Raw genomic sequence first — 20,924 nt, 5'->3', positions numbered from 1 at the left:
GAGCCAAACTTCAGACAAGATCTGGCTGACTTCCCTGATCTTTTTTGAGTATGCCTTGCCACACGTTCCCATATACTGTGGTTGTTATCTGGGAAGGAAATGTTAAGTAACATCCTTAACCTAGAAAATTCTTATGTATTTTGTTTTCAACTTCCTGAAATCACTTGCTCTGTGCGGACACAGCTAATCTGCCTTTACACCTGCTCTCCTCTTCCCCAGACTACCTGTAAAGTCAGCGAGATAAAAAGACCAAAATCTCACTTACGTAATTCATCAAAATCAAAAATCTAAAGAATACTCTCACGGTAATTATTCTTTGTTTTTACCTCTTTTTACCAGATTCTCTTTCTGTCTAGTCAATGCTCCTTCTTTACACTCAATACCAAAAGTGCAGCAGCATCCCTTGCTCTTAAAGTTGAATATCTTTATTATTTAGAGTTCTCGAATTAGAACAGTTTATGAATTGGTAAATTAGAGCTATTTAAAATCCAATAATTACTGTCACATTAAACTGTATATGCTTTACAATCTGAAAAATGTTTACACATATATTATCTAAGTTAATCTTTGCAAAAATGATTGTCTGACATAACAGTTCTGGCATCGTTTCTCTGTTTGCTTTTTCTACTTTCCTTCTCATCAAAGGAACTCATCCTAATTAGTGTGCATAACTCAGTGACAGGAATTAGAAGCCAACAGGTCAAGAAAGGGTTTAAATGTTCATTTTTTGAGACAAACTTTTAGGGACATGAACAATGTGTATAGGTTTCAATAATTTTCATTTTGGTCTATATTTAGATACTGATGATACCATACATCATCAAATAAAAAGCTAAAAATCCTTCCATAGATATTTAATTGATTTCCCTGCCTCCTGAAGGAATTTTTCTTCATTCTTCACCTTTATTTACCTGCATATTTTTCTCTCTGATCAGTCCTGCTTAATAAAAGAAATTAAATTAAATTAAAATTAAAAGTCCAGACAATACAATCTATGCAGATGTGTAGTTCTCACCTTCTTGCCTATGTTCAAAAGAAAGAAATTGGTTAGAAAAAATCCTGGCATTTAAAAATTATATGTTGAATATCTTTTCTCTTGCAAAGATATTTTAAATATTTCCTGTTGCTAATTTGACCTATATCCACTATGTTTTCTCCAAGAATTCAACTCAACTTTTTCTAGAAATAAATGATTTTTGCTGCAGAATAATCTATACACCAAAAAGGAAAAAATATGTTTATCCTGACCCACATAGCACCACTAAATATTTTTACTAGTCACTGCAAAGGTAGAATTCTGGGAAATTGTGGGGGGGAAAATCGCCTTAAAATCCATTACAATGAAAAAAAAATAAGTAGGATCCAGTGTTTTTCTTTTAGCATGTTACAACAATGCAAAAAATCAGTACCAATTTATTTTTGCTGTTTTAGACAATGTTTAAATATACTTTTATACTGAGATTTATAACATTAGGTATTTTCCTTTCAGAATTGCTTTCATGCTCTATCTTAATTTATATTTTACACTCAATTCTGTGTCATGAGATTTTTCTGTGCTATTATATATTCTTAGAAAACATGATTTAATGTCTTTTCAAATTGAAACTCCTATGGTGTCCCATTTGCAGAGGTCTCTCTCTAATGTCCTGGGACATGTTGCTGTCAAGGAGTTCCAGTAAGAAGTAGGTGGGTTCTGAAGCCACCAAACGGCTTAGATCTAAGAGTGCAATACTTCCACTGTGACGCCCTGCCTACCACGTCAGACCCCCAACCAGTCCCACCATGATGTATTTTACAAGGCTTTTATTTAAAGTGATTAATACGTTTTCAAGTTTAATAGCATATAGATCCAAACACCTTTCTCATTGCACTGACTTGTGTACACATATGTGTTTCCATTGACATGTGAACTTCTTAAGGGCAAGCAAGCTATGTCTTTCTTTTTGATTCCTTTACCTATACACTTGGTCACAGAGGTGGATTTATCACGAGATGATTGAAACTTGAGTCATTGGACCTCTCACTTACACGAGGCTGTTCCAAGGCCCTGGGTGAAACCTCACCAATGTAATCACATAGTCATAAGTTTTTGCAAAATTTACAAAAGCAAGATATTTCCATTAGACTGCTGCACGGTTTTGTAGCTTGGTTTATATTAGTAATGTTATCTTCTTGTCCCTCAAGATGGGTCTCCAACTTGTGAAGATTTGACCCCAGATTCTCCATTGCTGACATATAAGAAGCAATTATTTGCATTTTGTTGAATGAATAAATGAAAGAAGTGAAGGAGGGGAAGGGGAACGAGTTTATTATTAATCAGTATATTTTAACATTTAAAAATTAGCATTTCTGGCAAAAAGATGCCACAAGCCACCAACAGGTAATGCTAACCTATCACCCTTGGATAATGTCAATGAGTTTATAGAGCTCTTATACAAACATGTCTTTAATTGAATCTACCAGGCCTTCAAATAAATTTAATCTTCAATTAAAATCATTGATATTGAAATGTTTGCAACTGTGCTATTTGTAGACACGGTATTACTATACTCCATTGTTAGAGAGTTAAAAACTGAGAGCCAGCCCTGATGACCTAGTAGTTAAAGTTCAGGGCACTCTCCTTTGGTGGCCCAGGTTGGGTTCCTAGTCATGGAACCACAAGACTCTCTGTCAGTAGCCATGCTGTGGCAGTGGCTCACATAGAAAAACTAGAATATACAACCGTTGTACTGGGCCTCTGGGGAGGGAAAAAAGACACAGAAAGACTGGCAACAGATGTTCGCTCAGGGTGAATCTTTCCCAGTAACAACAAAAAATAATAAAATAAAATATTTCTCACCCTCTTCCCTTTAAAAAAACCCAAAAAATGAAAACCTGAAACATACCAATTGAGTGACTTGCTCATAGTCAAATTGTCAATACTGGAAGGCAGCTGAAGCCCTGATACTGAATCTACTCTTTTCATACAACATAGTGTTTACAAATGTTTTTAAATAAACTAAAACTTATTCTGTAATCAAGGAACATAAAATAAAATAGAATTGATAATGCTGTGACCTCAAATGATGAACATTTACCCTTCCTTTCCCTATGCTTCTTTTTTTTCTTTTCTTTGCTTTTTTCTTCTCTTGCCGGTTCTTTTCTTTCCTCCTTCTTTTCTTGATACAGGTGTTAAATATTATCCAACTGCCATAAATCTAAAGCTTTTTTGGAAAATTGAACCTAACCTCTACTGAACACAAGATGAAAATGTGGTTGCTGGTCAGTCAGTTGCTTGTGATAATATCTTTTACAACCTGTCTATCAGGTAAGAAATATCCTTTACATAGTCTCCACAAATTATGTCAATATAATCAATATGTGTGTTCACTTCATTAAATCTGGGATATGAAGTTAGAATTAATATTTTCTTTTGACACTTAGGCCAGACAAGTAAATTAATACGTCAAAGTTGACCCTATTTTCTTTTATTTTTACTTTCAATTAAGATTTCACAAATAAGATTTTAATCTTATGCAGTGGTGTGCTGATAAATGTTTAAAATCTGCATCTCTGGGAGGAAAAAAGTAAGCCCTCCTGTATAGGATTTGTCAATTTCCAGGGCGTAAATGTTCCTACTATGGCCAATTTCAACTTGACATCATTTAATGTGGTGTTGGAAAAGATATGCAACAGCTCACCATTATAAATATTTTCACCATATAGATAAAATAGACTTAAATAACCTCAATAGCATAAATAAAAGTAAAATGTAGTAAAGTAATTAGAAAGTAATGGGTTTTAAGCATTTGTTACTTTGTTCTTTATTTATTTGCAAGTTATTACATTTTAATTTTTTATACTGGCTGGTCAATTTTATGAAAAACAATTTAAAATAATATACAGTGTGTGCAGGAACATTAAGAATACCAAAGCAGTTTTAAGAATGTTAGGGGCTGGCCCAGTGGCATAGGGGTTAAGTTCAGCATGCTCTGCTTTAGCGGCCCGGGTTCGTGGGTTTGGATCCCAGGCATGAACACACACACCACTTATCAAGCCATGCTGTGGCAGCATCCCACATACAAAATAGAGGAAGACTGGCACAGACGTTAGCTCAGGGCAAATCTTCCTCAAGCAAAAAGAGGAAGATTGGCAACAGATGTTAGCTCAGGGTCAATCTTCCTCACCAAAAAAGAAAAAGATTACTCTAGTTTTAAGACAAATACTATATTTCTATCTTTCAAAGACAAGTATGAAGGATTCAAAGATATTTCCTACAAGGAGAGGTACATTGTATTTTTACCTGAAAGCAGCATGTTTTCTAACAATCCATTTTTCTACTACTTTCATCTCAATTACCTTAACTCAGTAAGTACTTGGTGAGATGCTATTAAGTTCAGGACATAGATGGATGTCCTCCTGTCATGTATCACTCCCCATTGATTGCTTTGATGATGAACTAGAAGGACATCATGTTGTACTTTTTATTTATTATTGAGGAAATAAAAATGCTATTTTATTTTGGGGAGTAATTTTTATTATGATGACTTCAGAATCCAAAAAATAGAATACTTTCATCAGTACTTAATAATTTTAATGACCTTGTAACAACCACAGTAATTACACACACACACAAACACATACGTATATATATAATACATGCATATATATACATATATGTTATGAAATATAATAAAATTTTTGTGGTAGGGTCATTGTGGTTGTCTTATTTTTACGACAAAAATGAAACAAAATAATATTATTAGTACTGAAAATTCGTAATAATTCTGTGGATGACAAATTTTAGTGCTATAACTATAAAATGCAAAGACAAGAAATAAGTATCTACAGAGATGTGATGATACTTCAACCTGTGTAGTAAAGGGCCAGCAAGCTCACTCATTTCATTAACTAGTATGTCAGTTATTTGAGTAATGTTTGAAACCACCTACTTGAAGAGCTGCTTTGAGATTAAAATTGTTTTTTTTTTTTTTTCATTTTTAGAGTTCACCTGGCACAGAAGGTATGGTCATGGAGGTAAGTTGGTGAAAGGGTAAATTTTTAAAGCAGCTTTTCTCAAATGAATCACATTTCATCTCTGCTTTAAGCTATTAACTCTAAACTTAAAAGCAATGGTTAATGTTAGATCACTTGGAAATTTTGTAAGATGGTTTATCTGGGGTCATAAGACAATTTGTTTCATTACCAAAATGAATGAATGAATACACACAAAGAAATATCCTATTGCAGGATTGTAACAGATGGAAAATATTCAGTGTGGCTGTATTTTTTTCTGCATGCTTTGCAACAATCCTATGCTACTAAATTTTGAAGCAGTATTTTAAATATTGTAAACCCCTAACTTATATTTGAGAGCTTCTTGCATTGTTGCAAAAGAGAGCACTAAAGTTAATGAACTTGGAACCTTAAAATTCAGCTTAATTAGGAGTCCAAAGGACTCCTAAAAATTAGGAGTTATTTTTAATGATTTATTGAATATAATTAGCAATGGTCCTAGTTTAGATTCTACTTCAACCGCTGAACAGAGCTTGCCAGAAGTAGAGCCGGTAAGGCATACTGGAAAACGTAGAGTCTAGAGTAAAACCAGCATGAATTTGCATATTCAACCTGGTCTTCATTAGCTATGTGATCTTGTGGGACTTATTCAACTTCTGTGAGCCTTGACTTTCCAGTATGCAAAAAATCACAGGATACTTGTGAGGACTAAAAAAAGAGTGTGAGGTATCTTCTAGCACAGTGACCTACATAATAGTTGCTCAGTGAAGATAAGTAAAACTGGTAACTTATAAAAGCCACTGCATAGTGGTAGGAGAATGAATAATCAGGAAGAATCATTGAGCAACCAAATGCTGCAACTTGCTGCCAAATCAAGGATGTTCATGCCAGATTGGGTCAGAAGAACTTCCACTTGTGACTGTGAGGATTAAAGGAAAGGAAAGTCTTATCCTGAATCCCACCAGTTATTTCTGTTTCCACCTTGTGAGTTATGAATCACTACTTGAAGGCTATATAAGGATCAATAAGATATGTTCCTTGACTTCAAGAACCTTACCAAATAATAAGGAATAAGAAAAGTAAGTAGGTAACAAATTTACAAGAAAAATATAATAAGCACTTTAAAAGAATTACTTTGAGGAATTAAGGAATATTTACTGATGGGGCAGTAGGAAAGGGAAGCTTGAAGGATTTCAAATGTTAGAAATGGAACAAATTCTACACAGAAAAAATGGCACAAACAGAAGTACAGAACGTGGGAACTATGGGCTTTGAGGTCAGAATTTCAAAGGAATTCTGCGGGATATTAGTAGGATTTACATTAAGAAGGAATTCATTGTCAAATAAATTTGGGAAAGCCTCGCTCATTAAAGTTCAACAGTTTATTATTAACTTTAATAAGTATTTATACTACCTATATAACAAGTAAGTGTAATACATGTATTAGTTTCCACGTACTGCTATAGCTATAACAAAGTACTACAAACTGGGTGGCTTAGAAGAACAGAAATGTATTGTCTCACAATTCTGGAGGCCAAAAGTCCAAAACCAAGGTGTTGTCAGGGCCCTGCTCCCTCTGAAACCTATACGGGAAGGCTCCTTCCTTGCCTCTTCCGGCTTCTGGTACCCTAAGACATTCCTTGGCTTGTGGCAGCAGACATAGTCAGACATGAGATAGGTGTGAGAAGATGCACAGACAGTTATGCAAAACACCGTCTAGAGCCTCAGGGGTGGACCATAAGTCAGGGAAGTGGTTGCTGTCAAGAGATGTGATAGGCTCTTCTTGGGCAGGTAAAGCCAGACAAAGGAAAATTTAGTCAACTTAACCTTTCTGCAAACCTGAGCCTGGTCTTCATTCTAATAATTGAATTGCTGCATGTTCTTGAGACCAACTCTTTTACATTTTAGCTATAGTAAATTACTGCAATGTTACCTATTACCCATGAGCCTAAGGGATTGGGGCACCAGAATATAAAAAGTCCAAGCCCTCAGTAGACTTTGAATATTCTTATCAGTGGGGAATGGTTAACGTTAAAGACAAGGGGCTGTGCTGCCTGGAAGAAGGATGCTTTGAGACAATTTAAATATTGTCTCTTTAAGGGAGTTTATTGTATTTCAAGAAAGATTGTAACACTACCCATCCCATAACCACTGTAACATTGTAAATATTGTAAAAATTCCAATGTTAGACTCTGTTCAAATTTTGTTGCCATTGCTTTTTTCTAATAGATTTTTTCCTTGAGACTGTTTTTACAACATACTTATATAAAATTATCTTTAGTAACTAACAGATTGAGATGACATGTTACAGAATGAGAAATGGAATTTGTTTCAAAATGGATATAAAATGAATAAAAAGTAACTCAAGCACAAATCATAATTATACTTCAACTTCCAGAAATAAAATAGAATAGCAAGATTACAGTGGACCGTCTCCACGTAGTGAGAAGTGAAGTGAGCCCATTTTAGATCAGACAGCCAACTGATTATATTAATCGTAAAACTGAGAATGGGACTGAAAAAAGCGGTAGCCTTTGCCTGTCACTCATATCTGCAAATTTGACAGTATATATTCATATCTGATTTTTTTCTTTCTTGTTAATCTTCTTGATCAAATTTAAGAAATGAGCCAATTTCTGCAATAGATTTCCACTATATGATAGAAAATAAATTAATTTGCATTAAGAGCAGATCAAAAGACAGAATGATTTGAAGTGTTGTCTTCAATTAGCTTAAGTCATCTATGATTTTGTGCTCATTTAAACATAATACCTGTTTCTTGTTTTTTATGCCCTTTAATCTCATAATATTTCCAAAGCATCATAATTCGTCATCTAATTATTTCCATGTTTCTAGAAAAAAGCAAGAGATATCTCCAATTTTTGTTGGCTGAGAGTATATGCTTGCATTGATGGGTCCTTTACTGAGACATGTTCTGTTCTCCTTGGAAGTTCTTTTCCCTTGGTCTGAGCACCCTAGCTGAGTTAACAGAGCGATGAGTTCAGATATTCTTCAAGGGGGTTATGACGTTCACATTCAGAGTTTCACACTGAACATGCCAAAGCAATTCAGAGGCTTGTTTTAAGTAATCTGATTTTCAAGGGTCCAAATAAGTTCTCAAAATAAAATGTATAGAGTAATTGTTAAACCATCTAATGAAATATATTATTTTATTCAAGCTTGAACATTTTAGAAAAGCAAGAAAGATAGATTTATAAAATAATACTTACCAGAAATACTAAGGTGATGTGAAATGTGTCTTATTCTGCTTTTTGATCTAGAAAATAGGCAAAGGGAAATATCTTAAATGTAATATTTCCTCAAATTGAAAAAATAAATTCAAAATCTAAATATTTTGTTGGAAATTAGTTTCATATTTTTATCCCCTAAATGTTTCATTATCTGTCCGTATAAAAGCAAACGAAAGTGGAGTATGAGGAAATATATACATAGAATTTGTGAAGACTACTTGTCATTGAGAAGAAAAATAGCATGAGACGCTAATACAGTTTGGCCTACAAATGTCAACACAATTCACCCAAAAAGTGTTTAATCTTTACGTATATCCTTTTAAGGGATTGCCTATCAATAGATATAGTCTCCTCATTGTTAGTAGCTGATATTCCATTATTTTCCATGGAAATTTCCATTGTAGGTATCTTTTCTAGAAAAAATTAAACTTACTTTTTTAATATGTATCATCAAGATGAAGAAACTACTTACAACATATCCTCAGTTTTCCAAAAGCTGACCACTTTTTATCTCAAAAGCAAATGCCTTAAAATCAAAAGATATGCTATCAAAAGAAATATTTAAGATTTTGTATTTTATTAAAATATGCAAATCAAACAACTAATCTCCACTTTCACGTAAATTTATGCTTATGGGCATCTATCTTTGTTGTATTTGAAGGCACCATACAATACTTTAAATAATCAAGACGATTCAGAATGACTATAACTCACCATACTTTAGAATGATAAAAGTATTTCTTTTAAGGAAGCTAATGAAATTATAAATTAAATTGAGAATTCAAGATTATTATAATCCCCATAATGGCACTTCCAGGGGGCCACTACAGAAGCAGATGCTAGACAGGCCAGGACTGTCTATTTCTACATTGGAAATACAATAATGTTAAAGAGACTTTAGCTAATGTAACCCTGCACTTGTTAAGATAAGTTCAAATTTTACGAAATAGTATGTGATCACTACGATATTCCCCATTATAAAGAGACATATTTTAGGTGAGTTGAAATTCTCTCCAATTTGTTGCTTGTGGAATGCAAGTTGGAGAAGATCCATAAAAAAACCCTCAACTCTGAAGACTTGAGATTCTCTTAACAATGTGTTTTATAAAACAGAAAATTTTAATTTTAGTAAAGTCCAACTTACCAATTTTTTTCCTGGGTCATGTTTTTGGTGTTGTGTCCAAAAACTTTGCCGTATCCAAGGTCAGAATCAAGTCATTGACTCATTAAGGACAACTAACACTATGTATAGTTCATCCAACTGTAGCCTCTCAGATGACCATTTGAAATTCCTATGCTACCACTGATGTAATGAATGGAAACTCAAGATCCGATCCAGTACAGATCAGTGGGCTTCTGTTTAAACTATAGGCATAATTGCATTAAACGTTCCTTTCTCCTTAAATCTGATTATCTCTTCCATTGGTAATAATATAATGACATAATCATCAGGCTTGTCATATAAATACAATGTCCTTAGAAGATATTTATGAGCTTTAAACTCCCCTAAGAAATATTTATTTTTAGTCTTTTAAATATTTAGTGTATTTTGATTTTTAAAAATTGTTTTAAAAATTTCACACTAAAATCATTATTCATTAGGGAGTAGTGTGGGAAGAAGAGTCATCTTGCCTTCAAGAAGAGAATCTAAATACGTACATAAAATGGCACTTCTCTACTTGTGTTTTTAAACATTTTTATGTGAATTGGGAAGAAACAACAAAATCTCCAGGCCAGCAGGTGTTACTAAATTGCTCTAGTCAGAAAAGCTGTGCAACTGGAGAGACCCAAGCAAGAGCTTATGAAATCATCCAAGTGGGAAGAAAAATAGCATATAGTTTTTATCATGGATAAGCACAAGGTCATTTCTTTTGGAGAGTGGAAAATCTAGAATTTCCATTGAAATGAATTGAAATGAAATGAAATTGACATTGAAATTTCAAGTTGAAATTGACATTGAAATGAAAGTCTCTAGATACCAGAGATTTGGGATTCATTTCTCATTTTTCCTTAGTGTGCTGTAACATCCTGAAAAGCCAGGAAATATTGCGCATCATCAGGAAAGTTATTAGAAGCAAAGTAGAAAACATTCTATGTGTTTCTGGCTTTTAAAACCTCAAGAAAGACATGAAACACGCAGCTCAGAGAAGGACTTTCAAAATCATTAGCAGAGAGCTTCTGTTCCCATTCATGATCTTACTTACGGTTGTGGTAAGCTTGTGAGGTCCTTAGGACATATACCCCTATGCCTTTTCAAATGTAGAAGCCATGTAGAGCAAATGGCTTGCATAGCTAGAAAAGGGCATCGCTGGAGCTAAATCTCAATTCCTCTGGTTCCTCTCATTATGATCCAACGATTTATCTGCTATCTCAAATGGGATGATGGTTATGGAATGTAACTGAGGTCTATAAATTATTGAATGGTGATTTTAGCAAATTCCAACTAAAAGTGAGGCATCTCCCTTCAAAGTATTTCAAGTCAGTTTAGAAAAATTAATGCTTCATACTGGGAGAACCTAACTTAAGGATTTTATTAATCATCTATGTGTGCACAAATGTGTATTGACGCAACGCTAAGAGCACTGGAACTACAAGAGCAAATAAAACTTAGCCCCTGGCTTTTAGAAGCTTCATGGTTCATCTAAGAGTTGATATATGTAAGATATATAAATTAAATTTTGAAAGGATTGGCAAATTCATGAGAATGTTGGCAAAGTCAGCTCTCATCATCAAGGTTGATGTTAGAGCAGACAAAACATCTGTGTGGCATTTGCCTTAAACTCTCTCTTAAAAAATAAATTGGAGGGGTGAACCATAGCTTTGATCTAGCAGAGACATTCCAATGATCCCATGTAAGAACATTACTCCTTTCTAGCCATACACATCAGTATTAATTCATTCTTAGCTGTGTTCTGTAAATGCTGCTATGTTGATGAAATGTGATTCTCTTCTCATCCTGCTGTGAGGCATTGCTCTTCCCTTTCAGAGAGGATAGACTGTTAGGAACAACTGCTTCCCAATGTTGCTATGTTTGTGATGGATTTTAAACCAGTTGGTCTGATCCTATAAGCATGTAATTTGTTTAGAACGGTTCTAGATGTTGCTGAGTACCAGTGTTGGTCACATATTTAGAAAGATAAACAAGAACTGACCCAGGAAAGAGACTAATGTCTCCGGAGCATCTAGAAATTCGTTCATTCTCTTGTTCAAAAATCATTAACCACTTAGTGTGTTCCAGACTGCTAGTCAGCTAGCTAGGAGAGTGGTGTGTACGGATTATGGACATAGCCACCTGTCCCCAACATTTGCTATCTAGTGGAGCAGAAAGTTTCAACAAGAATCACTGCAGGTGTGTTAAATACTATAAGCTGTAGAGGGAGTTGTGAGAACACAAATGAGGACCAACTGAAGCTAGAAGGGGTGAGAGGTCACGTCCTGAAGGAACTAACTCAATGCCTAAGTCATAAAGGACTGTACAGATTTTCGTAGGAGGAGAAAAGTGCGATGGTGATTACAGAAAGAGGAAAAGCATGTGCAAAGGCTCAGAGGCATGAAGGCATGGCTTGTTTGAGGAGCTGAAAGTAGTTAAGCATGGCGATACAGGGTGCTTTTGGAGAAATGATGAGAGATGGGCAGAAAGGAGTTGTGAATAAAGAACCTAAATGTTTTCCTCAAGATTATGGAGGGAAATGTCTTTGTTTTGAATGAAAATGGAGATTCTGTGTTTCTGACATTTTTTTCAAAGAACTTTCTAAATGTATCTAAATTTTCTTTGACTTATAAAACAGCATAATGTAAAACAATTTTATTTTTCTTGCAGTTTCTGAGGAAGACAAAGGATTTGGACCAATTTTTGAAGAGCAACCAATCAATACCATTTATCCAGAGGAGTCACCAGAAGGAAAAGTCTCACTAAACTGCAGGGCACGAGCCAGTCCTTTCCCAGTTTACAAGTAATGTACTTCACTTCTCTTTTCAGAAAGGAGGGCGAGACTAAAGATTACAGATCAGCATCTATGACCCTGTGCTGATAGAGAAAGATATAATATAAGGCTTTCCACAACATCCAGGGATATTAACAAAAATATTGGCATACAACTTCTTTTTAAAAAGTTGTTTAATACTCAAATAGATAGCAAGTTTTCTTAAATATATGCAAATAATTCACTTGCCATTTCCTGCACAGATAAAGCCAGTGCCATTTGACATTATCCACTTAAAAATTGTCTAATGGAGACTATACTATTAAGCATGGAAGAGGTTATATGAAATTTGTGCCCTTTTTTTTTTTTTGCTGAGGAAGATTCACCCTGAGTTAACATCAGTGCCAATCTTCCTCTATTTTGTGTGGGGGTTACCATGACAGCATTGTTGCTGATGAGTGGTGTAGGTCTGCACCCGGGAACTGAACTCTGGCCACTGAAGTGGAAAATGCCAAACTTAACCACTAGGCCACAGGGACGGCCCCATGCACAATTTAAATATACATATTTGAGGATAAAATCGTTTTTGTATGCATTGGCCTGGATAATTCATACCTATAGATGGTGGATAATATTTTTATATTAACTATATTTAAAGAGCTAGTATAGATAATTCAAGAAAGCAACACTATTTCAATATTCTCAAATATGTATTCCAGACAACACAGAACATTTCTTAAATGTCTCTATCCACTGGACAATCTGTATAAACATACCTCTTTCTGTTTTTCTGGGGTACCTATTTGTGCTATCAAAAATAACTTTATAAAAAGTAACAATGGGTTTTCCTGTTTCCGATGGTCCAGAAAAGTATACTAACAGTTTCTAGTCTGATGCAAAGAATAAGATTTAAAAATTAACAAAATACCAATGGATTTGAAGTTCACCTGTGAAATGGTTCCATGAAGACAAAGCAAGTGATTGATGGAGAAATTGGGGCTCTAGTGTGTTCATGTTACAAGACTTATTTGAAGCTTGTCACTCAACAAGATTGATTTTAATAGTAGATTTTTTTCCTGGATAGGAAAATAACTTTTTATTGTTATAAAAAATTGTTATCAAAGAGAATGCCCCTTCCGTCCAATTTAATTGTAATTGAATTCATTTTTCTCTTGCCTCTGGCTATAATTACAAATTAATCTTAAAATAAAACATAAATTTAGGTACAAAATCACCATCCCTTTGAACTTATTTTTATTGTTTCAATTTCATTCCTGGGAGTGCAATATAAGTAGATATTTTATAAATTATAAGTAATACATTTGTTCTGAAAATATTTGATGGGCTAGACTTATTTCTACCCTTCAGCCATACTTAATGAGAGTCTATGCACACAGCCACGGATGTGGACTAATAGGGGCTGTGGAGGAGATCTAATTCAAGCACATAATTTCACAGGAGAGGAAGCTGAGCCCTGGATGAGTAAATTGACTTGCTCCAGAGCTAGTAAATCACAGATCCAGGTCTAAAACACAGGTTTTATGACTTTCAAAGAAGCATATAATTTTTTCAGCATGTATCTATCTAGATAGGTTGATACCATCTCAAAAGCTATTTCTGTGACACTCTGTCCTTGACATTTGTACATGGAAACTTACCAAATCAGCCTCTGCGCTGGAATGGAGGTGACAAGACAAAAAGAGATTGTTCTAAGATAGTGTTCTAGACACATGTACTTCTCTTTGCGGCCCCCCCCCCCCCACCACCCCCTCACAGAGACAGTAAGAAGCTAGGTTTGCATAACTAAAATTTTATACACATTGATTAGCAACTCCCTATTTCTTCTCCCTCCAGTCCCTGACAGCTACCATTCTATTCTTTGCTTCTATGAGTTTGACTATTTTAGAGATACCTCCCATAAGTGGATCTTGTATTTAGTGTTCTTATCAAAATTTAAGAAATAAAAATAAGAAGCAAAGTTTTGCTTGGCGAATATATCACCAACTCCTCCCCCAGGTTGCATCAGCACTGAAGTCCCCAGGGCAGGTGTGGCCTGACTATCCACTCGTTAATGTAGAGAGCTGGAGGGGAGAAGTAGATCTTTACTTCTGTTATGACGGCAGTCTGTGTTGGACAGCAAAAAGAAAAAGAAAAAAAGATCAGCTCATGATACAGCTTGTCTGATAGAAAAGAACATTTGAAGTTTCTAAAATTTACTTAACATTCAGGTCAAGTCATGCTAACCTTGGTAATCATGCAATTTGTCATTCACACAGTAGTTTTATATTTTGGTCATGTTCTATAATAATTTCTTATTCATGGCAACATCCTGAAAGTTAGGACAGGGAATTTTACCTTCCACTTATCAGCCTTAAGGCTTTCATTATCTTGTCTTGACCCCCAAAATAACAAGAACTCCAATAAAATTGCATTTAAAGCTGTATGAAAAGGATTACAACAATGATGTATGTTCCTGAAAATAAAATAGACCAGTGAACTTACCCAAACACAGCAAAACTTAATCATTATGTGACATCAAAGGCAGAATCAGATCCACGAAGGAAAGTTAAGGAAATAAAAAAAATTTGGAATCAACATGATGGGAAATCTAAACATAACAATTGGAATTGCTCAACAAGAAAACCCATTGCCTTGGCAGGTGCTAAGCAACTTGACATTGGATGGTTCAGAGAGGGACAATTGCCATCAACCGAGGGGAAGGGGAGCATTTATCCATTGGGTTGGAATTTGGTAGGTTCTCAAAATTCAAAAGCACAGTTTTCTGTGTTTGTTTTTAAATTACCTCCTACGTTGTAAAAATTAAAACTAAAAATGTTCCAGTAATTTGATTTAATAAAAAATATTCTAAAACCATTAGGCCTTTTTGCCAAGATTCTGATCCTAATCAGAAATGTGCCAGGCAATGAGTGATGCAGCCACAGTCCACTGTTTGACCATGGCTTTGTCTTACGTCATTGCTGAAGACATGGAACCTTAGGGATAACCCCTGGTGCAGAATGATTACAAAATTACGCAGGTGGTCAGCTTAATTGAAACCTGTTTTCTACATGCATTCTTCTCATCATCTCACCAAGAAAGTTAGAGTCCTGTTTCTAGTCAATTTATTTGCAACAATCTCCATAAATATACCTGCGATAGTTGTTTGTGGCTTGGAAACAAAAGACCCAATTGACTTTCATCATTTTCAAATTGTGATCGCCCTCTAGTGGTCAGAATATGCCATTTACTGAGCAGCACTCTGATTTCAGTTAGTTTGTTTTATTGAAAAAGCACTTTGATATTTAGAATGAGATACAGTATTTGTCATTTGGGATGCCTCATGAGAAAAAAGGAAATATTTCATGTGCTTGAACATTTACCTTTCTGTGCCTGAGCTAAATTATAAATCATGAGCCCAGACATGTGGAATTGTAGGGTGTGAAGAAATACCACTTGGAATCATCTACTTAATCATCTGACTTCACATGGCTCTCTAGCCATATTATTTTAGAATGATGTTAGCTCAGTACACTGTTTGCAGGCCTCATGACCTTTGATGTGACATTTATTTTTTTCTCTAATAGATGGAGAATGAATAATGGGGATGTTGATCTGACAAGTGATCGGTATAGTATGGTAGGAGGAAACCTTGTTATCAACAACCCTGACAAACAGAAAGATGCTGGAATATACTACTGCTTAGCGTCAAATAACTATGGGATGGTCAGAAGCACTGAAGCAACCCTGAGCTTTGGATGTAAGCAATCGTAATTTTAAAAAGGGAAAGTGCATTTAGTGTAAGGGCAAGTGTATTGTGAAGTAAAACTTACATGCTATTATAAGAGTTCAGCAAGAAGAAAAATCAAGACAAAAAGAAAGTGAGAGAAAGTGTCCATTGATGAGGTGGGTCTTATGAGATCAGTGGGACTTATCTGTGTGGAGATGAAAAATTTCAAGAGAGCAAAGCATCATGAGGAGTATTATGAATGCACTTGAAGTAGTGAAAGGTAACACTGGAAAATAAACTAAGACCAATGTTCTGAAGGATATTGAATAACTTTCTAAAAACTAATATTAATGGAAATGCTAAGCCATGTATTCTCAATGGGATGGTATCACCCCCAAGGGGTGAAAATTGGTTCTTGTGGGAAGAAACCATCTTAAATGTTACAACATAATGGTTTGTGCCTCTCCTAAGCTCAACTCTACCTGACAAAACCTTATTCCTTAGTATTTAATTTCTCTTGTTAGGAATAAGTCAAATTCAAGTAGCTCAATTATTTTAAGTTTAAATTAAATTAAGATTTTTTCCTTGTGGGGGCAATAATGAAAAATATTTTGGGAAACACTGTGCTAAACTAAAAGTTAGAGGCTCTGAAAGAAAGCTGTGCATTGGGAGGGTGTTGGCTAGATGATCGTCAGTGTGTGATTTCCTAAGTCAGCGCTTAAATCTTTTGAAAAATGGATTACAGGATGAAGACAATGTTTTAAGAGGACCCACATGTTAGTGATTACGAGGAAGAAAGGAGACAGGGTCAGGAAGAACAGTCAGATTAAATTAATGTGGTGACAGCAGGGATGTAAATAAATACAAACTTTGAAGAAATAATTGACATAATGCGTTGCACTAAAGGAAAAACATGCCAAATTTTTTTTAAGGAAAGTCTAGTCAAAGGGCAGGAACATTCTGATCTGTTTAAAAAAGGGATGGGAGCAAGTAAAACCAATTTCATGGGTGAGAGGAAACATTTAAATGGTTGTTTCATGTGCAGAGGTTATGGCGACATTACGTTGTCCACGTCTAAATGTCAACTAAGTATTTGAGGATAGGGATGGCATTCAAGTGAGGCATCGGGACTAGAGAGGTAGATTTGAATGGTTCTCTGCAAAGGGTGAAGATTAGAATGATGAGTTCTTAGAGCTATACAATAGATTGAGAGGAGTAAAAATTAGATATTACAATTGGAGTAGTGATCGCAGGTGAGAAATAGGAGGTGAGGCGGGACTGAATGAGCACCGGTGAAACAAATGAAGAATCACACAGTAGAGTATCAAGAAACCAAGCAAAATGTGAGTTCCAAATACACAGAAAAGAGTAAAGGAAGCGAGAACGGAGGAAAACTCAGAATTTAAAGAGGAGCAAGAAATTGTTGACCTTCGTGTTCCTCAACCAGGATCTTGCCTTTTATTTTTATTTCTTCTCCACCTTGGAGTCCTCCCTCAGGAAGGGAAATTTATCTTTCAAATGAGTCTGTTCCTCTCAGTCATTCATCCTTCCTTACTTTCTTTGTTAGATCACTGGTTTTCTCTGAGCCCGTTATATTTCCAGATGACTTTTCTTCCTAAATCTGAAACAGAAGTTTGGGATAGCTGTAATGTTCAGGGTTGTCAGAATACTTACGCAGGCTGCTACCAGCATCGGTAGGCTTGAATTCACCACAGAGCTCTTCTCTTTGGGTGTATACGAATCCCAGCATGTAACAACGGGAACTGACTTTCACAGGCTTCACCAAACCAGCTGAGAAAAGTTATATCCAAAACTGAGTTAGTAGCTGAAAGGTGAACTTCAATGAATCTCTGTCTTTGAACTGACCAGAGAGTGAAAGCTTTTCTTGTTTCTTTCGTGATTAGATCTCGATCCTTTCCCACCTGAGGAACGTCCTGAGGTCAGAGTGAAAGAAGGGAAAGGAATGGTGCTTCTCTGTGACCCTCCATACCATTTTCCAGGTAACTTTAGTTCCTCTGTGACCGCAAGCATCTGTGAACTGAAATGAGCAAATTTTTATTTACTTAACAGTAATGGTACATGTATAATTAAATAAGACTCAATATTTCTATAGCCTTCTAATGCATCACTTACTAGTGGTTGTAGATGCTTCCTTTCTTGGTTCTTGAATCACTTAACCCTAATTCCAAAGGTCTATGATCATTTCAGATTATAAACAATATATATGTTGGATTATGTCTTCATTAAAGTTCCTGTTATACAGGAGGAAATATGATAGGTTTTCTATAAATTATTCCTGGAAAAGAACAGTACCTAGGAATGATATATAATCAATCACTTTATTAACAATTTAATTTCTACAATATCCTGTGAACTGTAATTAAACACTAGAAAGGAATAAAGACATAATAAATTATTAATCTCTTTAGGAGCACCAATCTGCAAGAATAATCATCCAGTTTAGCAAGGGGCTAAATTAAGTGTCATCTGCTACAAGATTCAACCTTTGGGAATATATGTTTTTAGTAATTTGATACGACTAAAATAAAAGCCACTGAAGAGCTAATTAAAAGATGAACCCTTCATATATTTTCACTAATTTTCACTTGTTTTATTTATCAAATAGCATCTTGAAATAATATAGTAATGCTTTCTCACTGAAAAAGATGTTTTGTATTCTTATAGTTCTAATATTATGTCATAAATTTGGCTTTAAATACCTCCATAGAGAGATTCATAACAGAATGTTATAATTCATTTGTGTGGAATATATTAATCTGGTGTATATATATGTATGTGTACATATATATATGCACACACATCTCTATATATTGCATTCCAATTATATATGTAAATTCTGATTGTTTATATATCAAATATTGATAATTTCCTCTCTAATAACTGTAGGAGAAAGGCTATTAATAGATAAATATGGGAGGAACATATGAATTCAAAATGTTGTAACAACCTTTCAATGACAGAACAGTCTTTTTCTTTGAAGAATTGTCAAAACTATGAAAAAAAATCCCCTCATCTTCATAGTATTTCCCACAAAGTAAATGATCATAAATAGCCAATGACTGCACTTGACCATATTCAACACCAGATGGGCTTCATTCAATCACTCATTAGCTCAACAAATCTCTTGTGAACACTTGCTGTATATCAGTGCTATTTATGAGACAGAAACACCTTAGTGAGCAAAATAGGAAGAGCTTTCCACCCGCAGAGACCTTCTACTGGGAGAGACAGACAATAGACAAGATAAATAGTTAAAAGATATAGCATGTTAGATATTGATAGTTAAGCACTAGGGAGAAATAAATAATGTGGGGGAGAGGGGAGAATAAGTGTCGAGGGGATGCTTGAACTTTTATAAAAGACATTACTGAAAATGTAACTTTGAATAAAGGCCAGAAGGAAATGAGGAAGCTAACAATGCAGATATCTGAGGGAAGACAAGCCAGGCCGATGCAGCATTGTGAGCAAAGGCCTGAGATGGGGCTGTGGAGGAAGACTAAGGAGGCCAAGGTGGCTGAAATAGAGAGAATCTGGTAAAGAGTAGTAAGGCATGAAACCAGAGAGATATGAGAGCTATGTCATATGGGACCTTAGAATTCATAGTAATTACATTGGCTTTTACTTTGAGTGAGATTTACGTTGGAGAGCTTTGAGCAGAGCAGCCACATGACATTGCTTAGGTTATAAAAGATGAGTCTGGCCACCACCATTTGAAAAAAGACTTAGCAGAGGATAAAGGTGAAGGCGGGAGATCAGTAAGAGGTATTGCAGTAATCTAGGCAGCATATGACGGACCAGGATGGTTGCAGCTGAGGTGGGAAGAAGTGGTTAAATTCAAGGTATATTTTGAGGAAGAGCCAAGAGGACTGGCTGGTGACTTCATGTAATGTATAAGAGAAACACAGGAGTCAAGGATGGCATCAAAATTTTGTCATGCGCTGCTGAAAGAATGGAGTCATCAATACAAGGTGGAATAGGTGTGGACACGGTAAGTGTGAGGTGCCTATTAAACTTCCACAAGGAGCTGTCTAGTTGGCAGTTCATATGGGCGTGGAGCCCTAAGGTGTTGTCTGGGCTAGGAATATCAATTTGTGATTTGTCATTGTAAAAATTGTTTCAAAACCATAGGACTGCATGTGATTACTTAAGGAATTACTATAGACAGAAAAGGGGAAGAAGAGGTCCAAGGAACAGACTTTGAGATTTTTCTGAGATAAGTCTTGCTTTTAGTCTCTGTGGCATCTTAACTACTGTGTTGAATGAAGAATTTCATGGACCAAGACAAGGTTGGTAGAAGCTTGAAATCATTAAGCCAAAAGAGTTAATTACCTCTTCATCCCAGTAAAGATACATATATCTACATGGTGGGGGGAACTAAGATGGCCTTTTAAATAAGTCCAAGAAACATCATTAGTCACAGAATAGAATCTGAGCAGCTCTTCCTCTCCTCCTGTCAGTTTGTAATTAGCAGATTATGATCTTTTTGAACATCAGACGTGCCACATTCAATATAAGAATGGCCATATGATTCAAAACCATAATACATGTGTGTATTAATTTTACCATCTCCACATCATAAAGCTTCTTCCTCCTAAATGCAGTTAAATTAAGGTTTTGTGCTTTACTTCCTAGAATTCATGGAGTTGAGGGTGGGACGGAACCTTCAGAACCTCTGGGTTCTGAACCTCATAGAATGTTATATATGCAACTATTTATGGTTGTCAAGCCCTCCTGCTCTAGCTGTTGATCGGGTAACCTGGGACTCAGTCCTTTCTATATCAAGTAAACTTAGGCATCTCTACATCTCAATTTCCTTATTTGAAATTTGGGAATAATAATTTCTGCGTCATCTATTCCTCAGAGCTTGTTATGAGTTTTAACTTTAATAATGTATTCAAAAATGGTAAAATGGATATATAATTTCAATGGATTATTATTAAAGTGAATAAAATAGTTTAGTACATTTAATATTTTGAATTCATTATTTTTAAATAAAGTACATATTAC

At 35.2% G+C, this 20,924-nt stretch overlaps 1 protein-coding gene across 5 annotated transcripts in view; it reads left to right on the top strand.

Moving 5' to 3' along the window:
- CNTN1 (contactin 1) overlaps positions 1-20,924 on the top strand; it is a 342,015-nt gene that overhangs the window by 182,287 nt on the left and 138,804 nt on the right. For 4 of the 5 annotated variants that reach the window (XM_046642426.1, XM_046642443.1, XM_046642435.1 and 1 more), the window contains 5 exons: positions 3,169-3,307; positions 4,984-5,016; positions 12,067-12,199; positions 15,754-15,926; positions 17,801-17,896. In XM_046642426.1, the coding sequence (XP_046498382.1) occupies positions 3,244-3,307; positions 4,984-5,016; positions 12,067-12,199; positions 15,754-15,926; positions 17,801-17,896 (499 nt within the window). In that variant the 5' untranslated portion in view covers positions 3,169-3,243. Of the gene's footprint in view, positions 1-230; positions 306-3,168; positions 3,308-4,983; positions 5,017-12,066; positions 12,200-15,753; positions 15,927-17,800; positions 17,897-20,924 lie in introns of those variants that run through there. The other variant, XM_046642463.1, reaches the window with a different exon arrangement.

The sequence above is a fragment of the Equus quagga genome, chromosome 1 (assembly GCF_021613505.1).
Source record: "Equus quagga isolate Etosha38 chromosome 1, UCLA_HA_Equagga_1.0, whole genome shotgun sequence".
In the NCBI taxonomy this organism is placed as follows: Eukaryota; Metazoa; Chordata; class Mammalia; order Perissodactyla; family Equidae; genus Equus; species Equus quagga.
Note: the sequence above shows the minus strand (reverse complement) of the source record. Positions and strands in the feature narration are given on the sequence as shown.